General features: G+C 34.1%; 2 protein-coding genes across 5 annotated transcripts; one reads left to right on the top strand and one right to left on the bottom strand.

Annotated features, from left to right (window-relative positions):
• The first annotated feature begins 11,197 nt into the window (after positions 1-11,197).
• On the top strand, positions 11,198-16,774 carry LOC25483955 (protein HASTY 1). Its single transcript, XM_039830853.1, has 15 exons — positions 11,198-11,351; positions 11,437-11,506; positions 12,138-12,208; positions 12,289-12,452; positions 12,561-12,632; positions 12,725-12,962; positions 13,364-13,426; positions 13,527-13,829; positions 14,140-14,253; positions 14,398-14,524; positions 14,609-14,778; positions 14,865-14,989; positions 15,533-16,036; positions 16,124-16,418; positions 16,571-16,774. The coding sequence occupies exons 1-15, from the start codon at positions 11,298-11,300 to the stop codon at positions 16,772-16,774; spliced, it is 2,574 nt and encodes an 857-aa protein (XP_039686787.1). The 5' UTR covers positions 11,198-11,297.
• A 6,702-nt stretch (positions 16,775-23,476) lies between these two features.
• Positions 23,477-26,562, bottom strand: LOC25483956 (S-adenosylmethionine synthase 3). 4 transcript variants are annotated; one of them, XM_024778267.2, is made up of 3 exons: positions 26,393-26,562; positions 23,902-25,098; positions 23,477-23,785 (listed from the first exon to the last, which is right to left on the bottom strand). In XM_024778267.2, the coding sequence occupies exon 2, from the start codon at positions 25,094-25,096 to the stop codon at positions 23,924-23,926; it is 1,173 nt and encodes a 390-aa protein (XP_024634035.1). In that variant the 5' UTR covers positions 25,097-25,098; positions 26,393-26,562; the 3' UTR covers positions 23,477-23,785; positions 23,902-23,923. The 4 variants fall into 4 exon arrangements, with proteins under 4 accessions (XP_024634035.1, XP_013468134.1, XP_024634022.1 ...); XM_013612680.3 differs by having other exon boundaries at positions 23,477-23,790; XM_024778254.2 differs by having other exon boundaries at positions 23,885-25,098.
• Between the last annotated feature and the right edge of the window lie 1,235 nt (positions 26,563-27,797).

Below are 27,797 nucleotides of genomic sequence, written 5' to 3' on the forward strand. Positions count from 1 at the left end.
TAAAATGATTTTGGTGTTGAATATGTGACATATATATATATATATATATATATATATATATATATATATATATATATATATATATATATATATTATACTCAATGTGATTATGGTGTGTTGTTGATGTTGTCAATGCTTGTGGCTTATACCTATATATGTTTACAAGATAACGTGTTGTTGTTTAGGGTGTTAGATTCATTTGATGATTTTAATATCTATATTTATTGTTGTGAATCTCACCCCTTCTGCTTGAAAATGTTGCCCTTCCTATGGGTAACTTGCAGGTGATCCTGAGTAGTAGGTGGTGGCTCATTGTCGTGTCTAGGGCTCTGATACGTGGGATGGGAACATTCATATTATTTTATTGTTGTTTTCCTCCTATGTATCAATTTTTGGAACTTGTTGATGTGGCCCTTTCATTGGCTAACTTATTGTTGTTTAGGCTTAATGCCAAGATGTTGTTGGAGATTAAAACATTGTGGTTATTATTGAAATGCAAACTTTCCGCTGCATAAATATTGAAGTTATGAATGATGTTGACTTAAATAGTTTTATTTTCTATTTAAGAATTTTGAATTTGCAATGTAGCATGCCCGTATGTGGAATTACTCTGATGTTTATATGTTATTTTATTGCTTTGGGAACGGGGTGTTACAATAATGTCCACTATTTCCATAGATTTTCCAATAAGAGTACTTATATTCTCTGTTCTGAAAAAAATCATAATCTCATGAACTAACTTCGTTGTTCACACTGTTCACAAAGATGTGGGATGCAACAGCCCTTGTTTATTTGATATTGTACATGAGCTATACAGCGAGTTACTTTCAAAAAATGACCTAACATTCAATATATTACATATTTGATCCATGTCATAAAGATTCGACAAAGTTTTATACATTGATTGCCAACTGCCTAACACAATCGTTTCATTTGATCCGAGCTTGGGACCAACCATGGATAGCAAGACTAACATATCTAGAATTCATTAACACTCAAACAATGATAATAAAACTTTTTATATGTCAATTCAACAATATTAACCGAGTAAACGAACATATTCACCCATAAATTTGTAGGACGTTCTCAAATAAATATATGAAATCATGAATATTTTAAAAACATGTCTCACTCTATCAAATTTTACTCACATTAATTCTTCTGAAGATCCTTTTTTTTTCGATAATTAATTTTTTTTTGACAACGGTCTAAATTCAACATCAAAGTGAGCGAACTATATCCACCTTCTATGAAGGATTGCAAAGAACCTATGAAATCATTTTTTAAATTGATAGTAAATAATCAAGTATAAGGTTCAAATTCATAATAAATGGTTAGAATATAATGACTTTATTGATAATAAATCGTTAAATATTCGTAATCTCATTTATCTATTTGAGAATGTTTTACAAGGAGCAGTGCTATTTAAAGGGAAAGAAATTGTCCCTGATCATCAAATAAAGTATAGACCAACTTTTTTTTTGAAAGAAAGAATAAAGTATAGACCAATTAAAATGCTTTCTTTTCCACAATACACGGAGGAGAGAGAAATTGAGAGATTGGAAATACACTCGGGATAAATTCGTGATACTCCTGTTCGTGAAATCCAGCATTACACATTTTACAAATGAAAAATGCTAAATTGCACGAGATAAAATTTCGTGCTATACCCGCGAATGAGCTGTTACTTGCATAGCCATTAGATTTCTTTCAAATTACCATTTAATCCAAAACACCAAACTTATTCCATATTATTACGTCATCACCTTTCTCATTTTGCTGTAACTCATCCAATATATTTAGCTCATGTCATCATTGTAAGTAATTCCCTTCAAAAAACAAAATCATTGTAATTAAACAAAGGCTTCAATAAATGATTAGTCCAGGCATTTTTATTAGATTTTGACATTGGTCCCTGTACGGTTTTTTGTTTGCAATTGGTCTTGCACTTTGTAAAAATTTAGAAATTTAAGTATAATTAAACAAATTTTTATTTAACAAGGACTAAAGCTACGTGGTGAAAATATTTATAGGAACCAAAACCTATCACTTTTTTTATGAGGACTAAAAACAAAATTCGCTATATTTATAGGGAATAAAAACTTAAGGGAAATGCTACCCGATGTTTTCAGAACACTGGTTAAAGATACTAAAAAATGAAGTTATATAGTAGTTATTGTATTAAAAATTGTATAATCAATTCATAAAAAAGTAAAATAAAATAAAATAAATCATTTTTTAGTAATAATTTTCTTTTTTAATATCTTTAACCAATACCGGAAACATCTGTTAATATGATCCGAAACTTAGTTTACCTTATAAACAATAGTTAGCATTCAAGAACAACATGTAGCACATCCCTCGTATAAACTATAGCAATATCAATTAAAGGCACTAAATCAGATGTATTATGCATTAAATAACATATTCGTGCAATCCATGCGAAAATTCTTTCGGTCTAAGCGGCGAAGTTAGAGAAAATTCTACACGAGAGCCATAAACAAAAAAAATTATTTTTAAAACCAGCATATGAAATTTAAAGATAAAATATATTTTTTGTCCCATAAATTATAATTTTATAGGTTTAATCCTTACAAAAATTTTATTCAATTTTTGTCTCATCTTTTTATAATTTTACAAAAAAAAAAAAAGTGTTTTTAGTCTTGCATTAATCTCTATAATAATAAATTAAGGACTAAAATTAAACAAAATGTTAGGAACTTAACTTCAAAATTGCGAGTGTTGTAGATACTAAAAATAAACTTAATCTGAAACTTAATTGATTCATAAAAAAAATCACAATAATTCTGGCCAAAACATGTTTTAAGAAGTCAATTTTATCCATAATTGATTGTTTAATAAAAGATTACTAATGTCTTTTCAATGTAAACAATAGGTTATTTGTAAGAACTTATTATCTATTTATTTGTTTCTCACTATTGTTGTTGAAATTTTCTCCGACTAAAACTAACAAACCAATACAAATAAATCTATCAATGATGTAGTATTTTTTCACTTTCTTATTTATGTTAATATTCGGCAACCAAATTTATTTAAGGTAGCTCAATATTTATTATTTGGGTAGCTAAATATAAATATATATCAACCAATTCAAGATTTTTTTTTTTTTTTTTTGGGTAGCAAGGGCTACCCCATCATCATGGGGAACCGCCCCTGATAGCAAGACTCTTTACAAATTCATAGATGAATTTCGTGATTTACTTGATATTAATTCCTACTTTCAACTTCTATTACATGCATACGTGCTTACCATATTTGGCTATATTTACGGTTACCCAACTTCTCAAATCAAAATGGTGTAGCCGCCAAAATAAGCAATAAGTTTTGTGTGAATTTGTGAAAGATTATTAACTAAGATCCACTTTTTGTTTTGTATAAACTAAGGAATAGATCTTTGTAGAATCACTTTCATACGTACATTATCATGAACATTGACCAATGTCCCACAAATCTAGCAATTTATGGGTGGGATGCCAAAGGTACTAGAACTTAAGGAATGGTTTCCCAATTTGCCAACAACAAAAATAAGTCACCAGAGAGCTCCAGCTACTAAGCACCGGCACACAATATTTAGAAATATTTATATACCCAAAAAATGGAAGCTAATAATACAGATACAATCATACATGCAATGCGACAAGAGAAATCTATGTCTATTAGAGATTTTGTGGTTTTCAATTTAAATACAATTTGAAGTATATATATGTGTGGACAAATTCACACGATTGGAATTATACACTATTTGTCGGTCATACAAGGGAGGTGAACTAGTCTTGTTGAGGGTGTGATGGGCAGTAGGGACACTTTAATTTCCTTATAATTAACCGACAAAAATTAGAAATATATCATATCTCAAAATAAAAGTTTAACCTTATGTTCCTGAATTAGAACTTATAAACACCTATAAATTGCGAAGGACGAAGGAAAACATCTCGACGTTATCAGGACACTAGATCAGAAATTTAAATTTTTATTAATTTATACTATATATAAAGTAAATATGAGATTCTGGCTCCAATCTAGCACTAATAGTTCGAGCTCAAACATGTTACACTGCTTTTTTAATGTATAATATGCTTTAGATCTTGTGTATAAGGCGTCATGATATTTGACCTTAGTTAAAATGAGATTCATTTAGTAGTTGAAGAGTGTGAATGTTTATAAAATATCTTTAGTCTCAATTCTCAAACAATGTGAAACTTTTTGTTATACCGAAATAATTATATATTTTTATATTTTAGTAGCTTATAATATTACTATATTTTTATAATATTTGTCAAAAAAAAAAAAATAGTATAGTTGATATTTTATTATTTGAGGATGGGGATTGAACTCTCTCTCTCCGTATCATTTTACTAAGACAGCCTTAAATCACCTTTTTCACCATACTGTTTTCCGTTTTAGAGTGAAGAGTGAAGACCGATGGATGACTCATTTTGTTTCCTCACAAAAAATACATATTCCATATTACACTTCGAGAAAAAACACACCACTTTATAGTTCTTTAAAAAAAAATAAACTCACCAATAGAGTTTCCTAACCAATATTTTTCATTAAACCACCTCTCAAACGATGACGTGAATTAATTTTGTCCTCTGCAAGTGGGCTTCTAGTTTTGGCACGATCAAAATAAAACCAGCATAATAAATAAAATGGTTGTGTTAACCGGTGTCTCCGAACACTAATTAAGGTATTTAAAAAAGAAAAAATTAAATTAAAAATGATATTTTTTTTTTTAAGTTTTGAAACATTGATTACACAATTTTCAAGCAAAAATTACTATATTTAATTCCTCAACCAGTGCCCTGGAGGCACCGGTTAACATTATGTGACAGCGAGGTACAAAATCAGGGATCAAAGTGACTATTTACTTTTTTTTTTTCCAGTCAAAGTTGGTTGAGAAAAGAAAAAGTGTCTTGCAAGTTTAATTAATTTTATAAAAAAAAGTTACTTATTTACAATGCTAAACTTTATCTAACAATTTTTAATAAATATTATTCTAGTTATCTCATACTCACTCCGTTCCATAATAATTGAGTCATTTACAAAAAAAAAGTGTCCTAAAATAATTGAGTCATTTCACTTTTCAATACAATATTAATTACTTTTTTCCCTTTATAACTCTAATTAATATTACTTTCATCATTCTCAATTCAATATATTTCTTTATCATAGTGGAGAATGCACTAATAATTAACATGTGCACTTAAAATTATTTTTTTATTTCCTTCATTTATACATTTTTCTTAATACGTGTGAAATGAGCTTTTGGCTCAATTAATCCGAGACGGAGGGAGTATTAAGTATCACTTTAAGGTGTATATAAAAAGTGTCACTCACAGACAATTTATTTTATTTTTGTAGAAGTTGGGGAAAATTGTAAATAAATAAATGAAAGTGCTACAGTTTTACAAAACTAAGATAATTTTTTTTTAGGGAACAAAAATAATATAATTATCAATCATTTGATACCATGGTCATATAATGTATAGTAGAACATAATTAAACTGGCCCGTAAGTTGTAAACACAACTCAGTTGATAGTTACAAAAATAATATTATGTATGGATTGGAGTTTGAACCTCGACTAAATAAATAGCATAACTAAATTGTAAGTTCTTTCAAAAAAAAACTAAATTGTGAGTATAATTTTCATAAACCGAAGATAATTATGGTCACATGTTATCATGATGTATTTCCCATTTTTACGTTGTTTGCAAACTTCCCTTGGAAGGTATCATGTCTCTTTCTATAGAAAGTGGACGTAGATTTTCCTTTAGGATGTTTGTCCCCTCTAAAGATTATATATGTATAATAACGTAGAGAAATGATTTATTTTTTTTGAGGGCATGGCGTCACTAAAATCAAATGTGTTTCAACAATGAAAATTGGTTCCTTAGTCTATCCTACAACATTTAGAGTATGGTAGATAATTTCAAAGTTTGCTTCACTGTTATTTCTAATGTTGTGCAAGTTGATAGATTCATCGGTTGGAACAGTGCTAGCTATTCTTGTGCCATCGCTAATGTTGATGGTAGTTGTCTCAGCACCTCTGTTAGAGCTGGTTATGCTGGAATCATAAGAAATAGTGCAGACTTTTTATTAATCAAGGTTTTCAGGTTACCTACAATGATCATCTGACATTATGTGGACTAGGTTATATGCTATTTACCAGGGTCTCATATTGGCAAGAAGTTTGGACATTGAAGAGCTCATTTGCTACTCCAACTCTTTACTCGGTATCAACCACATCAAGGGGCTAACCACGAGGTTTCATGTCCATGTTGTTTTAATTCAAGAAGTGAATGACTCGATTGAGCAAAGTAATGTCGTTGTTTGTCATACTCTTAGAGGAAAATCATTGTGTGGACTTTATAACCAAGTCTGGAGCATCATTAGATACAAATTTGTCTTACCATGCTCCCCTCTCGAAGATCTTTTGCATCTCCTAAAATTTGATGCAAATGGAACTTTCTATGCTATAGAGTAGTATTTTCTAGTTTTCTTTCGGTTTAATTTCTTTTTCTCTTTTCAATGTTCTCTTTAACATTTACTCTTGGTAAATAAAAGTAGATCTTACACTTTAGAAATGAGACCCACATAATATGGTGGAACCTACATTCATTTTCACCGATAAAAGAATGAGTGTTAAAGAGTGTATTGAAAAAAAAGTGTTACCATCACTCCTCAAATAACAATAATAATAATTACAATTGCAATCATTTTGGTCGCGTTTGCATTAATAAATAAATGATACTACATTTTTTTTTAACTAAAAGAGTGGATTTTTTTTCTGGTGAATAATAAATTAGTGGCATTCATTCAAATTAGTATAATACGTTGATTGAAAATAAATAAATAATTGTTGAAACTATAAAATATGATTCTACGAAAACACACAACACCTATGTTATAATATACAACGATAAAATATCTACAAAGTGATAGAACTATTAATATGACAAAACTCATACTTTCATATTTGTAACATTAAAGACGTCAAAATCATTGATTTATTTGCACCGAATCAAAGTTATTTTGTCGATTTTAATCGAACTAATACCGCCGCAAGACATAAAATTAAAATAACACAACAAACAAAACCAATGTACCACACTAAGATGACAAAATGAGAACATGAAAACTATATATACACAAAAATACTTGTCTAAATAAAAGAAAAGAATCTTGACAAAAAAAAAGAAAGAAAGAAAACAATATAGATTGGTGATTTTAGCGCCAAAAGTTGATCATAATCACTTTTTATAGATGGTTGAAGAAGATAAAAGAAAGTTAAAATTAGTTTAATTCTAACATAATAGTATTTTTTAATTAAACATGTCATAATCCATTATCTTTTGATTTTTAAGGGATATATAGTGAGTTTTAAATAATTTGTCTTTTGGGTAATTAAATACTGTTTTTTGTGTTAACCCACTGATTTTTAAAGGAAATGAGTTTTAGTAATTCGGGTTTGGTTGGAAAATATGTAAAGTTTGATTGAAATTGTTTGAGTGCGCGTTGTGTTGTACTTATTGGGCATTATGGTTAGGGGTTGCAAAACGGATTGAGTCCATCGGACTGAGCCGTTTAACTCGCTATTTAGATGGAATGAGCTGAGGTTTTGAACTCGGTCTCTTAAATTGGTATGTTCCGTTTAACCCTCTGAAAAAACAAGACGGGGTGGGCCAACCTACAAATTAGTTTTAAGGGAAATTGTTTTTATTGCGAAATTATGAGAATTACAACACGTAATCATGTGAATACTTTATTTGAGAGTTTACTTGATAGTCTTTTCCAAACAATGTTATATAATCATGTGTAATTGTTTTAAAACTCTATTTGCTACTCTTAAGTATTTCCTTAAGAATTTTTTAATAACAACAATAAATCATGCGAATAATTCAAAATATTTTATTATTTTGTCAATAACAATAGAAAATTATGAACTTTTATGATTCATATGAATGAAAAAAACAATATGTTTAACGGGCCGACTCATCAACCTACCAACTTGCTAAGGGGTGTGGGTGACAATTTGAACCCGACCATCGAAGTTGGCTCGACCTGCCTTACCTTATTTTCGATTGATTAAAAGCGGAGGTGGGACAACCCGTTTTTCCATCCCTAACCATGGTTACGTAGATAAGATTCCCTATTAGGGATGATCTAATCTACCCTAACTTTAAACGGAAGAGGGAAAAAAAGGTATGCGCGAGAGAAGGGTATAACAACGAAGAACACAAGCACTTACAAAAAGTGTTGTAAGAATCAGACCGACCGGTCGAACCGGAAGAGTATGATTTGATCAAATTGTGGATCAGTTAAGCAATTGAATTGTTGAAAACTAGACGAAACTGAAAAATACGATGAATCGTAGATTTTGGTGAATCGAACAAATCAAAGCATGGATCAGGTTATTTAAAAAAAAAAAACTAAAAGTTGCAACATGAAGGATCAAACTAGTGAGCATGAGCTCATGGCCGCAAGACCTAACCAATACATGATGTATTGGAACGCCATAATTAATGTTTTTTTTTTTTTTAGATAAATGAAATAAAAAATAACTATTGAAACTCACACATAAGTCGATGGGTCAGGATTGGAACCTGATCACAACGTCCAACATAATTTTTGACATTTTTATCAGTTGAATTAAACTTGCATATATAATTAATAACTTTTTATTATTTGATTTAAAACAACAAAATGGAAAAGGCTTTTGGTAACAAAAAAAGAAGAACAAGATTACCACTACATAATCAAATAATTCAGTTTAAATGGTTATTGAGCTCCACGCCTCTATCTAAGAACGAATTGTTTGCGAATTCCATTCTTAAAATAATTATTGGTTAAACTTTAGGAAAAATTACATCCATCTCTCCTAAGGTTTATTAAAATGACACTGACATCCACTATAATTTTAAAATTTACACTAACTTCCCTTGAGTTTTTATCAAATAGACAAACACCTCCCTCCTCTCCTAACATTGTTAAATTTTCGGTTAACTTTTTTTAGAGTTTTCCATCAACATTTAACGAGTACAAACTTTCATTGTTGAATCCAAATATGAGTAGATCAAACATTCTACAAACATTTAAAAAGTTTTTTATTTGAATATCCTTTTATTCAAAATTACCAATATCTCCGCAAGATGTTATACTCCAAATCAATTGGCAATTTGAATCTTGTAAGTGATATGAATGGTGCTGGTGATTCAATTGTTTCATGTCATTGAATTGAGAAGATAAAGATACACGAAAGATTGTTGTAGAGGCAACTTCATTTCATTTACTCCAAAATCAATTCAGTCTAAAACAATTACAAAGAATAAGAAATGCAACCAACGAGACTTTGTGTTGACAAAAAGCGAATGAATCCCTCCTCACTCTCAGAGTGGTGCGAAATGAATTAATAGTTACGTGTTTCAAAAAACAAATGAAGGAGGATAGTGTGAATGTCAACAATGTGGCTGAAGCCATATCCACCGCTCTCAACGCACATTCAATGTTCATTCACATGTACATGACATGGTAGTAGCAGATAGAGTTTACTTGATAATCTTTTCCAAACAGTTTCATCATTTGTTATTATTATATTCCTATTCAAGTTGTTTGTAGTCCCACATTGCTCGGGTTCAAGACCGTTCATATGAATTTTTTTTGTGTGTAGTTAAGCTTTGTTAAAAAATCAGAATCATAATAACTTCTAAACATGAAACGAAATAAAATTAAGTGAAGGAGAGGTGAAATTTACCTAACAGTGTCGTTTGGATTGTCACTCTTCCGTGGTGGAAAAGGGAAAAACGAATGGTTTATGCGAAAATGAAATGATTGTTGTGATTCTTTCGATGAAATAGCTTTCCAAATTGACTGATTAAGTGATTATACAAATTGGGGGTGGTTTGATAGCATCAAATTTATGTTCAAAAAAGAGAACTAGAGTCTAGAAAAAACTCAAACGTGTACTAAAGAAAGAAAAAGAAGTAACATATATATTTTTTTTAATTTAAGTGGGGGGTGGGTATTAGACTTAATTTTTTTGTGGTCCGTAGTTTTTGGAGGCCCAGCTTGGTTGAGCACCTTGCACTCTCCCAAGGTCGAGCCTGCTCGGGTTCCAGGGCCGTTGGATTCAATGCGTTTTGACGCCCTCATCTCTTGAGCTAGGTTTTGGGATTAGATCCCAAACCCATTTAACATGTATCAAAGCCAAGTTAAATATTGCAAATTGGACGTAGGATCCATGTTGCGTTGAGATGTGTGGTAAGACTTGATGAGATAAGATTAGAAATGACCATGTTAGAAAGAGAGATGGGGTAACACCTTATAGTAGAAAAGATGGTGGAAAACATGCTTATGTGGTTTGGACATGTAGAGAAAAGACCTAGATTATGTAGCAAGGAGAGTAGATCAGATGGAGGATGTTCAGATCACTAGAGGCAGAGGAAGACCTAGAGGGGGTATGATAGAACATTATGGCGTAATTTGATCCATGTAGCCGACCCCGCTTAGTGGGAAAAAGACTTGTTTGTTGTTGTTGTTGGACATAGAACCCATGTTACTATTAGGCGTGATGGTGGGTATTGAAGTCCCATATTACTCAGTTTCCGGGTTGTTTGATGTATAAATGTGTGTGGGAGCAGCCTCTTCCTCTGAGCTAACTTTTGGGATGAAATCCAAACTCATGTAACAATTTCTATAGTATTTGATGTTACATTATATCAATTTTATTGCTACTGCTTACTAGTACTTGTGGTATTCTCGTAGTGTTGCTACCTTACATCGGAATTAATATCTGCTTAAGACTAATAATCTATTTAAATTTTCTTCAGATGAAAGCAAGTGGTGATATACGGACATTACCGACCACATTGTTCCTTCTGGTGAAAAAGAATTGGTCATCTGAAATCCGGTTGCATGCTTTTAAGATGCTGCAGGTTCAAGTTCATATGCTGCTACTACATCCTTTTGTAGGAGATTTATCTTGCTTATTCGATCATACATATTCTCCTTGTGTCTTACGTGAGAATATATCTTTGTTTACAGCATTTGGTGCGGTTAAAGTGGGAGGAATTAAGCCCGAAAGAGCACAAAAACTTTGCGAAACTCTCCATTGATTTAATGTATGAGATTGCAGATCCTTGTGAAGACTGGACTCTTAAAAGTCAGACATTGCTTCTTATTCTGTCACATTTGCAATTTCGCTTGGTATAAATTACATTTGGTTTGTGTTACTTTCACAGATAGTTAGAAGAGAGGGTCTTGTTCTATTATGGCATGAAGAAATGCTTCCAATCTTTGGTTACTCTATCCAGCAAGGGTCCAATACAAGTAAATTTCAAGTTTTCGCTCATTTTCATGTTTGCTTTATTCTATTTCTATACACTGTTTTTTTATGATTCGAAATAACATACAGGCTGAGTTGGTTTCAATGATGCTGCGGTGGCTTTCTGAGGACATTACAGTTCACAACGAGGACTTAGAAGGTTTGTGATCTCTTAAGTTTTATCACATAAGTGTTACTGCCGCTTGCAAGCTCCCCTCTTGTTGCTGGACATATGAACTTTAGACCTCCACCGCTGAGATCCACATGTAGCCACTTATTGTGTTTCTCTTTGCCATGTTTTTTTTTACTTTAGATTAGAACTGAGATTAGGGTTTTATGGGCCAGGGATTTGAATCCATTTAAGTTTTCCTTTTCAGCTAGTGGGAAGAGTTAAACTCGTTTGAATAAGGCTAGGTGAGACGAAGTAATAAAACAAATGGATGAAGTTAATGAAAATAGTTTTTCATATAAGGCATTTTATGTTTTGAATTTAATTAAATGCTTAGTGATTTAATTTATTCTCCTTATTTACGTTTTTTGAATTTTGTAGGATTTTACAATCCATGTTATGATACAATTTTTACTTCCATTCCTGATCCTAAATAAAACCTTTGATTCGACAAACTTAGTTGTACTAGTAAAATACAAAACATAGAAGTTGAAGCCTGCAATCATAACACAGATTAGCAGAATATGACTGTTTGCACTTGTAAATATTGAATGTGTATTTAGTCTTGAGTGAACTCTCTGTATGCGAAATGTTATGTGTCCTTGTAATATTGATGTTTTAGGTGACCGCCGAAGGCTACTTTTGCGCTGGGTAACTCAATCATTGCCAGAAACTTTGCCTCTATTACACACTGTATGTCTTAGCCCTAAACGCTAAACTTCATACAGGCTCTTTGTTAAGCACCATTGTAAATGTTGTGATGCATGGTGCAGTTACTAGAAAAACACTGTACAGCTGCACTAAGTGAAGCCAGTAGAAAACAGATCGACGTTGCCAAATTGCATGCTGCTGCAGTAACAGCTACTTTAAATGCAGTAATTGCATATGCTGAGTGGGCTCCATTGACTGATCTTGCGAAGTCTGGTATCATTAATCTGTATGTATCTTACGTTGTTTACTTATCTAGCTCGGTAAAATATTCTTGCTACATAATCACACTGGTTTTCTGTTCCTTCCGACCTTGTTTTTTGTGGACTCCCAACAGTTGTGGTTTCCTACTATCTGCTCCAGAATTTCGTCTTCATGCTTCTGAGTTTTTCAAACTTGTTTCATCAAGGTTTGCATTACAAGGCTCTAATGATTGATATATTCTGATGACATTATTTTCATTTTTGTTGATGAAAAATATCTCCTGAGTTGTGATTGTAGGAAGAGATCTGTTGATGCATCTGCTTCTGAAATTGACCAAGTTATGAGGGACATCTTTCAAATATTAATGAATATATCTAGAGAGTTTTTGCACAAATCTGGTTCAGGTCTCGGCTCCATGGATGAGAGTGAATACGATTTTTCTGAATGCATATGTGAAAGTATGGTGTCACTGGGTTCCTTTAACTTGCAAAGTATTGCCGGAGATAGTGCCGTATTTTCACTCTACCTAGAACAGGTAATTAACGTACAGTATAATAGTAATACTAAGTCTGTAATAATGAGCAGCTTAGGTTAGGGAAGATTGGCTTAAGATAAGGTATATAATATGTGGTTTTGGTTTTTCTTTTGCAATACTGTTTTAATCTCAGTATTGCTCATATCTTATGGCTTTAGTTCTGATCAAACTCCGTGGAAAAGATAATTGCAAATGACAGAATATCTTGGTTTCACAACAGATCTTCCAAAAAAATTCACATGATTTGTTTGCCAAGTATCAAGTTGATTTTCTTTTGTTCAACTCATGTTGCTATCATATGCATGAATGAAAAAAAAAATCTGTTTCAATTTACTTTTATTTTACACGAACACGTGTAAATCTTGCATTTGACTTAACCATCTCATTTTATTTTCTTTCAGATGCTAGGTTTTTTCAAAAACTACAAGTTTGCAATTCATTTTCAATCCCTGCAATTCTGGCTGGTATGTTGTAGTTTTACAAAAGTACTTTGTGGTGGTGCTTCTTCTCTTTTGCATCATATTTTCATATCTCCCATTTCTTGCCTCAAATGTTTACTTGCAGGTGCTAATGAGGGATTTAACGCCAAAGCCAAGAAGTTCCACTCATTCAGCCTGTGACAGTCCATCTGTTAGTTGCTCCGGTTCTGAAAATGCAAAGAAGAAGGACACTTTCTTCACATTCTCAAAAGAGAATACATCTCTTTTGAGTGATGATTTTTGTAGTGCAATGTTGGATACATCTTTCCTTCATATTCTCAAAAGAGAGAAAACTCTGCCTGGAACTGCACTTTCTTTAGTGGCACCAGAGTTGTGGAGTGACGATTTTGAGGACAAGGGTCAATTCATCCAGTATCGTTATAGTCTGGTAAGTCTCATGGGCATATATAAAGTCATATAGTATTGTCTATCATACATATTGTTTTTTCCTTTTGCTTACCGGAAAAATTTCTGTTATGCAACATCTTGTATGGAATTTTCTATGTTACTTAATTTATTCATAATTTGTATTTGAAGTTGTAAGATAGTATCCGGAAGGTGACGTATTGCATGAGGAGTCTCCTGTTTCATGAATTATTAGAAACTTATAGTACCCGGAAGGTGACGTATTGCTTGAGGAGTCTCCTGTTTCATGAATTATTAGAAACTTATGGTTTTGTAATATTCCTTAAAAACAGTTGGAGCTGATTAGATTTGTTGCTTCGTACAAACCCCTGATAGCTGCTGCTAAAGTTTCTGAAAAAATTGATACAATAATCAAGAGTTTCTTGCTTTCACCATCGCCGTCTCAGGTTTATTATATTTGATTTTTCGATTAGATTTTAGTCTCTAAAAAATGTCAGCTTCTCACCATCACTTCATGCTTATGTGTTGACTGTTTTTTTTTTGTTGAACAAATGTGTTGACTGTTGTTGGTTCTGCTTTTCTCATTGTAGGACTTAGCTGCGATCGAAAGCATGCCTTTGGCTTTAGAGAATGTTGTAAATGCAGTTTTCGGTGGATCCAACGATATGGCCGAGGAGAACGCTGAAGTTCAGTTAGAATTATGCAGAACATTTGAAGGTTATTTTAGTTAGTTTTTGAGATTTGTTGCTTGAGTTTGTCTAGTTGGACCTTGGTAATTTTTTTTGTTACTGTTTCTTGAAGGCTTACTCCAACAATTTATTTCCTTGAAATGGACGGAGCCTGCACTTGTGGAAGTACTTGTTCACTATTTAGATGCAATGTGTCTCTTTTTGAAGTATTCTCCGGATGCAGCTGGCAGTGTTATCAATAAACTATTTGAACTTCTAACATCTCTTCCACTTGAAATTAAGGTTACCTTAACAACCCTTTTTCATTCTTGCTTTCAACTATTGAGAAAAATTATCTGGCAAGTAAAAGTTGTATAATCTCTTGGCAGGAGACATCAACATCAAGTGCTCGGCATGCAAGGTTACATATCTGTTCATCATTTATTCGGATAGCAAAAGCTACTGACAAAAGCATCTTGCCTCATCTGAAGGTGCATTTGTTTAAACATCCGTTGTTGAACGATCACAGTTAACTGGTTATGACGTTATGTTCAGTTGTTCACAGTACTTCCCGCCGGACTAATAAGTTTGCTGTGCTATATAACTGGTTATGACGTTATGTTCAGTTGTTCACAGTACTTCCCGCCGGACTAATAAGTTAGCCTTGATCTAGTTATGAATTAAATATTATTTAAGCCAGTTTTGAGCCATATCAAAAAAATTCAGCCTCTATTAGGGCATGCTGAATTAACCAGGGCTACTTTGATATCTTTATTTATATTGATTTGTCAAAACACACCAGTGTAGTAATGCAAATATGAATGGGAAAAAATCTCAAAAAATCTTTGCTGTTATGCTATTAATAGTTAATGATTGAATTTTTGGTTTGATTTGTCAGCTGTCCCTGTAAAATTGTTCTCAAAATCAGCAAACATATCCGATATTTATATTTTATCTAAAACTTATATTCTGTTCCAAATCTTATCGCTCTTCCCTGTCAATATTGTTCTTTATTTACATCTCCGTACATTACTAAATGCATGGTCTATATGAATAGATATAATGTACTGGGCTTGTCAATAACCATTGGGGATTCATTTTTCAAAAACTTGGATGTGCACTTTGTTGCAGTTGCCCTGATGGAGAATATACAGTCAATGGAGTTTAGTCATTTGAGGGAACTTGTTCATTGCATTTTGATTCCGTTGGTTAAAAATGGTCCTGTCGATATGAGGGAGATTTGGCTGGAAAAGCTTCTGCACCCATTATTTGATCATGTTCAGCAAGCTCTTAGCTGTTCATGGTCAAGTCTTCTGCAAGATGGTAGAGCAAAGGTTCCTGATACTCATGGCATTCTTAGTGGATCAGACCTGAAAGTACAGGTGATGGAGGAAACACTTTTGAGGAATCTAACACGTCAGATTTGTTCACTCCTCTCTGTGATTGCTTCTCCTCCCCTAAATACTGGAATCCCTTCTTTGGAACAGTCTGGGCATATTATTCCTTTCGACATGTCTTCTGTGAAAAGCTTGGATGCAGTTGCATCATGCTCTTTGGTTGGGTATGCTTTCTACTTGTTATGGAATGTATGCTTCATTTCAGTTTCAATACTTTTTTTTCCTTCTCATTATGTCTTTACTCGTGATAGGTTCCTGCTGAAGCATGAAGGTCTTGCCCTTCCAACGTTAAGAATGTGTTTAGAAGTTTTTAAATGGACAGATGGTGAAGCCGTGACAAAGATTTCTTCTTTTTGCTCTGCGATGGTAGTTCTTTCAACAGTAACAAACCATACCAAACTCGTAGAATACGTTTCTACAGATCTTTTTACATCCGTTATTCAAGGATTAGAGCTCGAGTTGAATGCAATAATCAGTGCTGATCTAGTTGAAATTTGTCGAGAGATATTTGTATATCTTGGTGATAGACACCCAGCTCCCAGGAAGGCTAGTTATTTTCCGTGACTTAGTTTTTTTTTCTTAGTGCATTTACCTTATGGAATACACTTTAAAATCCTAGACCTTGAATATTGAGCAATATCATTTTAGGTTTTGCGTACATATTTTTACTGACATGCATTCATTTTTTGTTTGTTTAGGTTTTGCAGTCTCTCCCATTTATTACTTCTCGTGATTTACATGCCTTCGAGGAATCTTTGTCGAAAACGTCAAGTCCAAAGGAACAAAGGCAGCACATGAAAAATTTGCTTCTGATGGCAACTGGTAACAAATTAAAAGCACTTGCAGAACAGAAACGCAGGTTGAAACTTACAGGAGCCCGAGACCCCGACAACTGCTGCTAATCTTCACACATGTGTATAAAATAATGCTGTCCTTAAATACCACTTAGGCACTTACAAACAATATTTGTAATCGACTAACCGCTACATATGTTAATTCATGATATAGTTTAGAGAAAACTACACTAACCTCCCCTGAGGTTCATGTAAATACAACCAGCACCCCTTTTATTTTCATAAAAATAAAAATCATTCACATCTGACGTTAAATCCGCCTATCTTATGTTATAGTGAAGGAAAAAAAAACACGTTATTCTGAAATTGATATTCCTCGTTCTTCAACTTGAATAACTATCTGCTTGAGATAAGGATGTGAATCAAGCAAAGCAACTTCCCCAGCATATGAAGTTGCCTATAACACTCTTTCATGTGTCTTTTATCCTCTCAACCCTATCACTTGAAATGACTGAATTACCACAACCATACCCAAATTGCAAGACTGATTATAAGCAAACATCTTAGGTGAATTCTTCGGAATAACTACATCTCAACAAATCAATAGACAAACTTGTAATTCTTGCAGGATTCAACTCTGTCGTAATTTAGGGTGATATTGATAATTTTGAATGAAAGGGATATCCAAATAACCCTTGTTTGAACTATGTAGACATTTTGCATGATAAAACCTAAGATCAAAACATTGTTAAGAAAATTAACAACACATCAAATGAAAGAATATGACAATGGTATTGTTTGAATTAATCGAGTTAGTAGACGGTTCAATTTTTCCTTAGTTATTGAATTGATCTTAAGGAATGTTGTTTTTGTAATTTGAAAATTACGACAGAGCTTTGAAACAGATCGCTTTCTTTAAGACGTTTCGCGGCACTACCTAAGTTGTGCAAGGTAGACTAGCAACCGCGCCGTCTCCTAGCAACCGCGCCATCTCCAGGATAAAACAGCCCAGATTCTAACTGTACGATTAAAGGCTGCACTGCCAGAAATCGCTCGAGAATAACACCTCAATATGGTTTTCGAAAAGTTTCGAAAAACCACTCTAATATGGTACGTAGACCACTCGATAAACCAAAGAAGGAGGAAAGAAAGAACGGTTCGTCAACACAAACCGCGGGAGGGAGAAGAGAGGAGAGAAAACCAGATAAGAGTATTCGATTATCAGTTTTGGAGTGAAGAATACTATTCCCGAGCTCTCAATTTATAAGGAGGATTTCTACTAGAGTGTGTGATCTACCCGATGTGGGACATAAAATTTTCAATTCACACTTTACACTAGTTTCTCCATCCTTGTGTTTACATTCCAAAGGCTCCACAAACTCACTAGTATACTCCAAGTTTTTTTTCCATTATACACTAGTGTTCCAACAATCCCCCACTTGAATTCAAAATTGGTTTCGAAAGTTACGTTTTAAACGTTTCTTAAAGATTGCTAGTAAACAAAGGTGTCGGCAACAACTTGAACCTTTGCATAGTGAGTAGTATTCCGATTAACAAGAGTTGCTTACAGCATTGAACTCTATCTCAGACATAGGACCCACACACAACCTTTTCTTAGGTGTTTTCTAAAAAGCCTGTGCGTTAATGGCCTTGCACGTCTATCCCAGTTTTAACGAATGCTCTAGGAATTCTGCCTCGAAATTCCATAAGAACCGGCCTCAGTTCTACATACGTATAGGTGAGTCTATCAGAAGTACTCCTGTAGCTATGTACTTCACTCCATAAGGAGTATAGATCTCATTAAGAGTTTCTATTATCTCAACCTTCGGTCACTGCAGGATCATGCGTTCTCATAGCATGTTCTATCACTTGTGATTTGTTATTACCCATTGAACCTAGTTCTTGGGATCTCCAGTCATTTAGGTCGGGTTTCCATCACTTATGATCAATAGGCATTAGTCCCATCCTACTGGATGTATTTGCAACTTTCTCTCTGTTTAGTCCTTTCGTCAAAGGATCAACTAAGTTTTCATTTGTTCGTACGAAATCTACTCTTACCGTTCCGTTCGAAAGATATTCTCTTATCGTGCTGTGTTTTCGTCTTATCTGTCGTCTCTTACCATTGTAATAACGATTCTCAATCTTTGCGATAGCCGCGGTACTATCACAATGAATTAACACAGCTGGTAACGGTCTCTCCCATAAAGGGATTTCAGATAGCAAGCATCTTAGCCAACTTGCTTCTTCACTAGCAGCAGCTAGTGCTATCATCTCAGATTCCATTGTGGACTGAGCCAGAATGGTCTGTTTCTTGGATTTCCAGGAAACAACTCCTCCAGCAATGCTAAATATATAGCCACTGGTCGCTTTGGAATCATCTGATAAGGTGTTCCAATCTGCGTCACTGTATCCTTCAAGCACTGCAGGATATCTCTGATAATGCAGTCCTAGAATCATGGTCTTCTTCAAGTATCTCATGACTCTTTCGATAGCTTGCCAATGCTCCATGCTTGGCCTGCTCGTAAACTTGCATAATAGTCCCACGGCGTAGCCGATGTCGGGTCTAGTACAATCAGTGGCATATCTGAGACTGCCAATGATGCTCGCATATTCAGTTTGTCTAACACTATCTCCAGTGTTCTTAAATAGCTTCACACTTGGGTCACAAGGTGTGCTCGCAGGTTTACAATTGAAGTAATTATATTTCCTTAAGATCTTCTCAACGTAGTGAGATTGATTCAAGGAAATTCCATTATCAGTTCTAGTAATCTTGATTCCAAGAATTACATCTGCTTCTCCTAGGTCTTTCATATCAAAGTTGTGGCACAGCAATGATTTCACATCTTTAATGGCATTAAGGTTTGAACCAAATATGAGTAAGTCGTCTACGTATAGACATATGATCGTGTAAGTGTTATTTTCGTACTTGGAATAAATACACTTGTCGCTTTCATTCACCTTAAACTCATTCTCAATCATAAGATTGTCGAATTTCTCATGCCATTGTTTCGGGGCTTGTTTTAGACCATACAAAGATTTGTCTAACTTACAAACTTTGTTCTCTTGTCCATGGATTACGAAACCTTCAGGTTGGTCCATGTAGATTTCTTCTTCTAATTCACCGTTTAAAAAAGCAGTTTTTACATCCATTTGGTGTACTATCAAATTGTGGATGGCTGCCAAAGAGATTAGTACCCTAATGGACGTGATTCTAGTTACAGGCGAATATGTGTCAAAGAAATCTACATTTTCTCTTTGTCTAAAACCTTTGGCTACAAGGCGTGCCTTGTATTTGTCGATTGACCCATCAGGTTTTAGTTTCTTTTTCAAGATCAATTTACAACCTATAGTCTTGCATCCAGGAGGCAAGTCAGTTAGGTGCCAGGTTTCGTTGGACATTAGAGAATCCATTTCATCATTTATAGCTTCTTGCCATAAATCAGCGTCAATTGCAGACAGAGCTTCCTTGATGCTTGATGGATCCTCCTCTATAGTATACGCCACATATTCGGGGCCATATTCTTTAGCAATTCTTGCTCTCTTACCTCTACGAGGTTCTATAACATCTCTTTCGATGTTTTCATTGCTTGTTATGATTTCAGAAGGTTGATCAAGAACTGAGTTATCGGTGCCCCCACTATTACCCCCACTGTCTCCTGACTTAAAGGGAAATTTATTTTCGTAGAAGTCAACATCATTTGATTCTATGATCGTTTTAGATTTCAGGTCGTAAAACCTATAGGCTTTACTATTTAAGGCATACCTAATGAATACACATTCATAGGCTCTACTTGCTAGTTTGACTCTTCTGGGGTCTGGTTTTCTTACATAGGCTAGGCAGCCCCATGTTCTAAAATAAGACAAGTTTGGTTGTCTTTTCTTCAAAATTTCATATGGAGAAATTTTGTTCTTTGTTTTGGGTACTCTGTTTAGCACATAGCAAACAGTCAATAAAATTTCTCCCCACCAATGAGGCGCTGCTCCGGAATTAAGCATTGTTGCAACTACTAATTCGGTAAACGTTCTATTTTTTCTTTCCGCTTTACCGTTCATTTCAGGAGAATAAGGAGCAGTTGTTTCATGAATAATTCCGAGTTCTTTATAATACTTATTGAATGTATGTGATCCATATTCAGTACCTCTGTCACTTCTAAAACGCTTGATTCTAATATTGAATTGATTTTCAATTTCTTTTACATACTGTTTAAATATTTCAAGCGCTTCATTTTTATTTCTCATTAAATACACATGTGTGTAATCCGAGCAGTCATCTATAAAAGTGATGAAATATCTTTTTCCATTTCTAGTCAAGTTTCCATCTAATTCGCATAAATCAGAATGAATTAATTCAAAAGGTTCAGTTATTCTGGTTAGTGATTTATGTGATTCTTTATTTATTTTTGCTTGAAACTAAATTCTTCCTAATTTTAGGAGTGTGCAGCACATCCTTCAGTATCAGAGTCTTTCCAGAGTTGAACTTCAGCTCTATATCTCCGATTCCAGCAACATCAGTGGAGTGGGAGTCTCCCAGCAACACCTTCTGATCATCACAAGCAGTATATGTTTTGAACATATCTCTATCATAGCAGACATGGCGAGAAGCACCAGTGTCCACCCACCAACCATCAGAACCTGCAATCATATTTATCTCAGTAATCATAGCCACATAGGGCTCATCAGGTGCAGCAGCAGTAGCCATGTGAGCCTGTGCTGGTCGGTTGGTTCTGTTTCTGCACTTGCGTGCCATATGACCTGCTTGTCCACAATTGTAACAGTTGAAAGGTGGAGCAGCATCATTCTTTGGTGGCTGTTGAATCTGGGGTCTTGGATTGTTCCCAGTCTTATTCCTGTTGGAATTTTTATTCATAGGGCGGTTCTGATTCTTAAATGTTTTGCCAGCAGGCTTCATAACAGCACCTACAAATTTCTTTTTAGTGTTGTTGTTAGAAACAACAAACACCTCTTCATTCTGGTCCTGCTTTCTCGCTTTTTCTTCAATACGAAGGCGAGTGATCAGACTTTCAAGAGAGAACTCCTTAGTTTTATGTCTAAGAAGACTCTTGAAGTCCTTCCAGGCAGGAGGCAGCTTATCAATAATCACAGCTATTTGGAACTGTTCGGGAAGTGTCATCCCTTCAGCTATGATCTCGTGAGCAATTTGTTGCAGCTCATGTGATTGTGCCTCAACGGACTTATCATCACTCATTTTGAAATTCAGATAGCGGCATACAGCGTATTTCTTAACACCAGCCTCTTCAGTATCATACTTCTTCTGAAGTGCTTCCCATAATTGTTTAGCAGTATCACAGAGTCTATAATAATCATACAGAGGGTCTGTGAGTCTATTAAGAATATAATTCTTACAGAGGTAGTCATTTTCCTTCCATATAGCAATATCTATGGCTAGCTATTTATCTGGTCAGCTTTCTCAGGTTCAGCTTTCTCAGCAGCAGTAGGGTCTGCTGCCTTACCGTTGTTATTCGCTCCAGCAGGAGTCGAACTCGTAGGTGCTACAGGCATAGCGTCCTTCAAAACGTAGGCAACCTTTTTAGTGGTCAAGAAGAACAACATCTTTTGCTGCCAACGTTTGAAGTGGCTACCCGTAAACAGAAACGGTTTGTTAAAGTCATAAGCTGAAACCGCGGTAAACTTTTCAGAACTCATCGTATCGTATTCGAAACGTCTTAAAAATGTTGTTTTTGTAATTTGAAAATTACGACAGAGCTTTGAAACTATTACCGGGGTGAGTCACGACCAGGTCGCTTTCTTTAAGACGTTTCGCGGCACTACCTAAGTTGTGCAAGGTAGACTAGCAACAGCGTCGTCTCCAGGATAAAACAGCCCAGATTCTAACTGTACGATTAAAGACTGCACTGCCAGAAATCGCTCGAGAATAACACCTCAATATGGTTTTCGAAAAGTTTCGAAAAACCACTCTAATATGGTACGTAGACCACTCGATAAACCAAAGAAGGGGGAAAGAAAGAACGGTTCGTCAACACAAACCGCGGGAGGGAGAAGAGAGAAAACGAGAGAAGAGTTTTCGATTCTCAGTTTTTGAGTGAAGAATACTATTCCCGAACTCTCAATTTATAAGGAGGATTTCTACTAGAGTGTGTGATCTACCCGATGTGGGACATAAAAATTTCAATTCACACTTTACACTAGTTTCTCCATCCTTGTGCTTACGTTCCAAAGGCTCCACAAACTCACTAGTATACTCCAAGTTTTTTTTCCATTATACACTAGTGTTCCAACAAGGAACTCGTAGGAAGCTGAGTAACTAGGAACAACACCATTCTTAGAAGTCGTGGCCAACCTCTTCAAACTGAGAAAGTTACGATGATAGGTAACAGTGTCAAGAGAAAAAGTAATTAACGCGTTAGCAAAAGGGGTTTCACAAGTGAATTATCTAAGAAATAAGGGAGGTTTGTGCTTAGCAAAAATAAGGGGAGGATGACGTAATTTTCGCCATAGTTTATGGTTTTATTTTTAAAATTGATATTTGATTGTTTTAAGAAATGAGAGGGACGATTCATTACATATTTTACAAATGATTTGAAGTATGAAAAACAATTTCACGAATTGGAACAAAATTCATTTACAGCGCATTATCTATCTGTTATCTCTAATGAAATACTTCGCTCAAGGGTAATCTTGTTTCATCTCAGTCAAATGTTATATTTGCAATCTCTCTGTATATAATGTAATAATATTTCATAATTGTATGCCATCATAAATTTGTGAGTGCCAGATTAATTGACCCTATTTTTTTGCAGTTTTCCATCAGAAACTAGAGCCAGCAGGAAATTTTTCTATATGAAAAACAATATATTAAGTAAATATGAATACAAAAGAATAATACAAATGATATTCTAAGTTTACACCAACCACACAAGTCGGTTGCGAGAAAACAAATGATATTCTAAGTTTACACCAACCACACAAGTCGGTTGCGAGAAAATAATAGCAGAATGATGAAAACAAAAACCAGCAACAGTAATGAAATTTAAACAAGTAAAACCAAAATCAAAAGTGGTAGTTAATGTTGGATGCTCCTATTGTGCCAAAGCCTCCGGTCCACACCTAGGAGAGCACATATCTGCTCCCATTTCTCATCTAAGCTGAAAAAAACAACATAACTTTCAAATAATGTATAATATACTCGGTGAAGCTCATTTATTATCATTTCAAACCCAAAATCAGAAAGATGATTACCATGATAAAATAACCACCTCTGAAAATACCATAACTCCATTAAGCCTTGGGCTTGAGCATCTTCACAGTCTCCCATGTGAAATCAGGATCGTCACGTCCAAAATGCCCGTAAGCAGCAGTCTTCTGGTACCTGAATTTGCCACCTCTTGTGAGGTCAAGGTTGATAGCAATCATACCAGGCCTGAAGTCAAAGTTCTCCTTAATCAGAACCAAAATATCCTTATCTGGAATTTTTCCAGTTTTGTAAGTGTCCACAAACACAGAAAGTGGCTCTGGCACTCCAATTGCATAAGAAACCTGCACAATACAACGACGAGCAAGCCCTGAAGCGACAACACTTTTTGCAGCTTGCCTAACAATGTAAGCACCACTCCTGTCCACCTTGGTTGGATCCTTTCCTGAGAAGGCACCTCCACCATGAGCACCCCAACCACCATAGGTATCAATAATAATCTTCCTTCCAGTGAGCCCTGCATCTCCATGAGGTCCACCAATCACAAACCTACCTGAAGGGTTGAGATGGAAGATGGTCTTGTCGTCAAGGTATTTAGCTGGGACGACAGGTTTAATAACATGCTCTTTCAAATCTTGAGCAATCTTTTCATTTGTGACAGTTTCGTCGTGTTGAGTTGAAATGAGGATTGTGTGCACGCGAATAGGGACCATGGCTCCATTATCATTCTTGTATTCAACTGTAACTTGGGTCTTACCATCAGGCCTAACCCATGGGCATGTCTTATTCTTTCTAACTTCAGTGAGCTTGGCACCAATTTTAGTGGCAAGCACATGTGTGAGTGGCATTAGTTCAGGTGTTTCATCAGTAGCATAGCCAAACATGTGACCTTGATCACCAGCTCCAATTTCCTCAGGCTTCTTGCTCAAGTGACCGTGAACTCCTTGAGCAATATCAGGGCTCTGTTGCTCAATGTTGACGAGAACATTGCATTTGTCAGCATCAAGACCAACATCAGCAGACACAAACCCAATACTCCTGCAAGTGTCACGAACTATTTTCTCATAGTCCACCTTTGCCTTGGTTGTGATTTCACCAAAGACCATAACCATGTTAGTTTTTGTACAGGTCTCGCAGGCAACCTTGCTCTCTTTATCTTGCTCCAAGCATGCATCAAGGATGGCATCTGAAACCTGGTCACAGATCTTGTCGGGGTGACCTTCGTTTACAGATTCTGAGGTGAATAGGAAGGTATCCATATCTGATGTTCCAAAAAAAGAATAAGACCAAGAGTATATATATTAGATGTTAAATGACTTGAAAAAAAAAACAATTGACTAGAGATTTTGAAGGTAGAGTAATTTCTATCGTATACATATCCATGAAACGAATGTAAAGGTTAAGGTAGTAATTTAATATCTATTGTATGCATATACATGAAATGAATAAAGTTCTCAAAATGTCTTACATTACCACTATGCAAAGGAAATAATTCACACACAAAATTTACTCTGCTATCATACATACACCTCCACCCCAACCCCCCGCCCAAAAGAAAGTGTTGAATGCTAAGTACTCCTTTGATCTGTTGCTTAAAAAGTTATAGTCGACCAACTTCTTGTTTACCAAAACAAACAAAATATTATTGTATTAATAGTCTTTCAAAAAATATTATTGACTAAAATTATTCTTTTACAACAAATATTATAGAATTCATTAGGGATTGAAACGACATGCACTGTCAGTGATAGTGTAATCAGCCAAGGTTCGAACTTGGCACTCCCAACAGGTCCAAAGTTCATTAACCACTTGAGTTCAACCACTAAACCAATTGCTTAGACTAAAACATATTTAAACATTTATTATATGGATATGGATTTAATTGATATGCATAGTGTACAAAATATTATAACCTTTAGATCATAAATATTTGACTTTAATCATAGAGTATATCTTAAAAGTCATAGAATTGAAAGATTGTGATTGATTGACATTTACATAGACAGTACTCTGAAAATTAATCCCATGTTTTAATTTTTATACATTGTCAACAAATCACAACGATGTAACAACTATGATTGATTGACAATGTAAAATATATTAACAACAACAGTATAAATGAATTAAATCCATATCAAATACAGACAATCATTAATCTTCTAAAGTGATATAATACTAGCATATAAAGGAGGTGAAAGGTTCACATTGTTATTATATGTGAATTTGAAAAGAAAAGAAAAAATGTATACAGTGTGATGATTTAATTGCTTCTCGATTTAATTTGGATGTTGTGAGTTTCTTGGCAGATTCAAATATTGGGAGACAAAAGATCTAATAGATTCAACATTATTGTCTCTGATTGATTCGATTCAAAAACAGAGAAGAAAATCAAGATGAAGCTATGGATCTGCGAATGTAGGATGATAGCGAGATCCATACGAGAACGATTCCAAATTCACAATTACAAAAATTGGATTATGATGATAGAAACTAGCTATTGTTAGATCTAAAGAGAATAGGAATCATAGAAAGAAAGCGTGTAATTTGAAACGTACCTTTGTTTGATTGAATTGAGAGTGTAGAAGAAGAAGAAGAAGAATGTGAAATGAAAGAGGAAGAAATGATATTGTGGACTTATATTGGATTGGAAAGAGAGGAGAGAGAAACGCATACGGGTGACTCGTTCTATTTTCCTCCCTCCATCTCTTCCTTTTTTTTCGCACTTTATTTTTTTATCATCACTCGTTTTTTTAGCTATCACTCGCCATTTACGCATTTTCTTTCCTTTTTTACGGTAACTTTTTTAAGCTATACTATGTATGTATTTTGGTGTTTTCTTAAGCTATATTTAATTGTGTCACAATGGTATTTTACACCTCCGATACTATACTATATAAAGACAAAGTAAACATTGATGTATTTGATTCAAAATATTTATCAAATATATCTAGTTTTATTGACCTAATTTTTACATGTAAAATATTTTTTTAAATAAAAGGACTCAAAGGTTCAAAACAAACTAAAAACCTCTAAAAAAATACTCCATCCGTTTCAAAATGAGTGTCGCTTTAGCCAAAAAATTTATTTAAAAATGAATGTCACTTTCAGTTTTCAATATAATAATAACTTTTTCTTTTCAATTGTACCCTCCAATTAATACTCAGCACACTACTTCCAAAGTATTACTTTTAAAACTAATCAATAGTTAATAAGGATAATTTGATAAAATAATCATTCACTTTCTTTTAATCATTGCATTTTTTAATATGTGTGTAAACATCTACAACTTCCAAAGTATTACTTTTAAAACTAATCAATAGTTAATAAGGATAATTTGATAAAATAATCATTCTCTTTCTTTTAATTATTGCATTTTTTAATATGTGCGTAAACATCTACAACGACACTCATTTTAAAACGGAGGGAGTAATACAAATCACCTTGGATTAAAGAGAAAAAAATTTAGAACAACATAAAACATTCTCGATAAACATATTGTCAAAAAATCTCATAGAACAAAGCACATAACACATTAAATCTGAGATAAGAGATACTTCATCCGTCTCAAAATAATTGTCTTTATAGCATTTTTTTTAAAATAATTGCCACTTTACAATACAAATGCATCATTTATTATTTTTTCCACTATTATACTTTTATTTATTGAATTTTATCCAATTTAACTATTCTACTAACTACAATTAATATTGGTACTTTAATAAATAAAAATAATTTTACCATTAAAATCAACACATTTAATATTTTTTTAAAAATTGTACACAAAACCTTAACGTTTATTATTTAGTGACGGAGAGAGTGATGAAAAGCATTTGAACAACAAACACCATCTTCAACCATCCTAGTGGCAGAGGAAGTTACTCTTTATTCAGCACATGGTATCAAACAATTATCACGCTACTTGACTAGAGAAAAAGCATGGTACATATTCCATAATTCAGC

The sequence above is a fragment of the Medicago truncatula genome, chromosome 1 (genome assembly GCF_003473485.1).
Source record: "Medicago truncatula cultivar Jemalong A17 chromosome 1, MtrunA17r5.0-ANR, whole genome shotgun sequence".
NCBI lineage: Eukaryota > Viridiplantae > Streptophyta > Magnoliopsida > Fabales > Fabaceae > Medicago > Medicago truncatula.

Coding starts and splice junctions, on each gene's coding strand:
- LOC25483955 (XM_039830853.1), top strand. CDS start 11,298: ATGAAGAAATGCTTCCAATCTTTGGTTACTCTATCCAGCAAGGGTCCA. Junction 12,453..12,560: donor AAGTCTGGTATCATTAATCT/GTATGTATCTTA, acceptor GACTCCCAACAG/TTGTGGTTTCCTACTATCTG. Junction 16,037..16,123: donor GCATCATGCTCTTTGGTTGG/GTATGCTTTCTA, acceptor TACTCGTGATAG/GTTCCTGCTGAAGCATGAAG.
- LOC25483956 (XM_024778267.2), bottom strand. CDS start 25,096: ATGGATACCTTCCTATTCACCTCAGAATCTGTAAACGAAGGTCACCCC.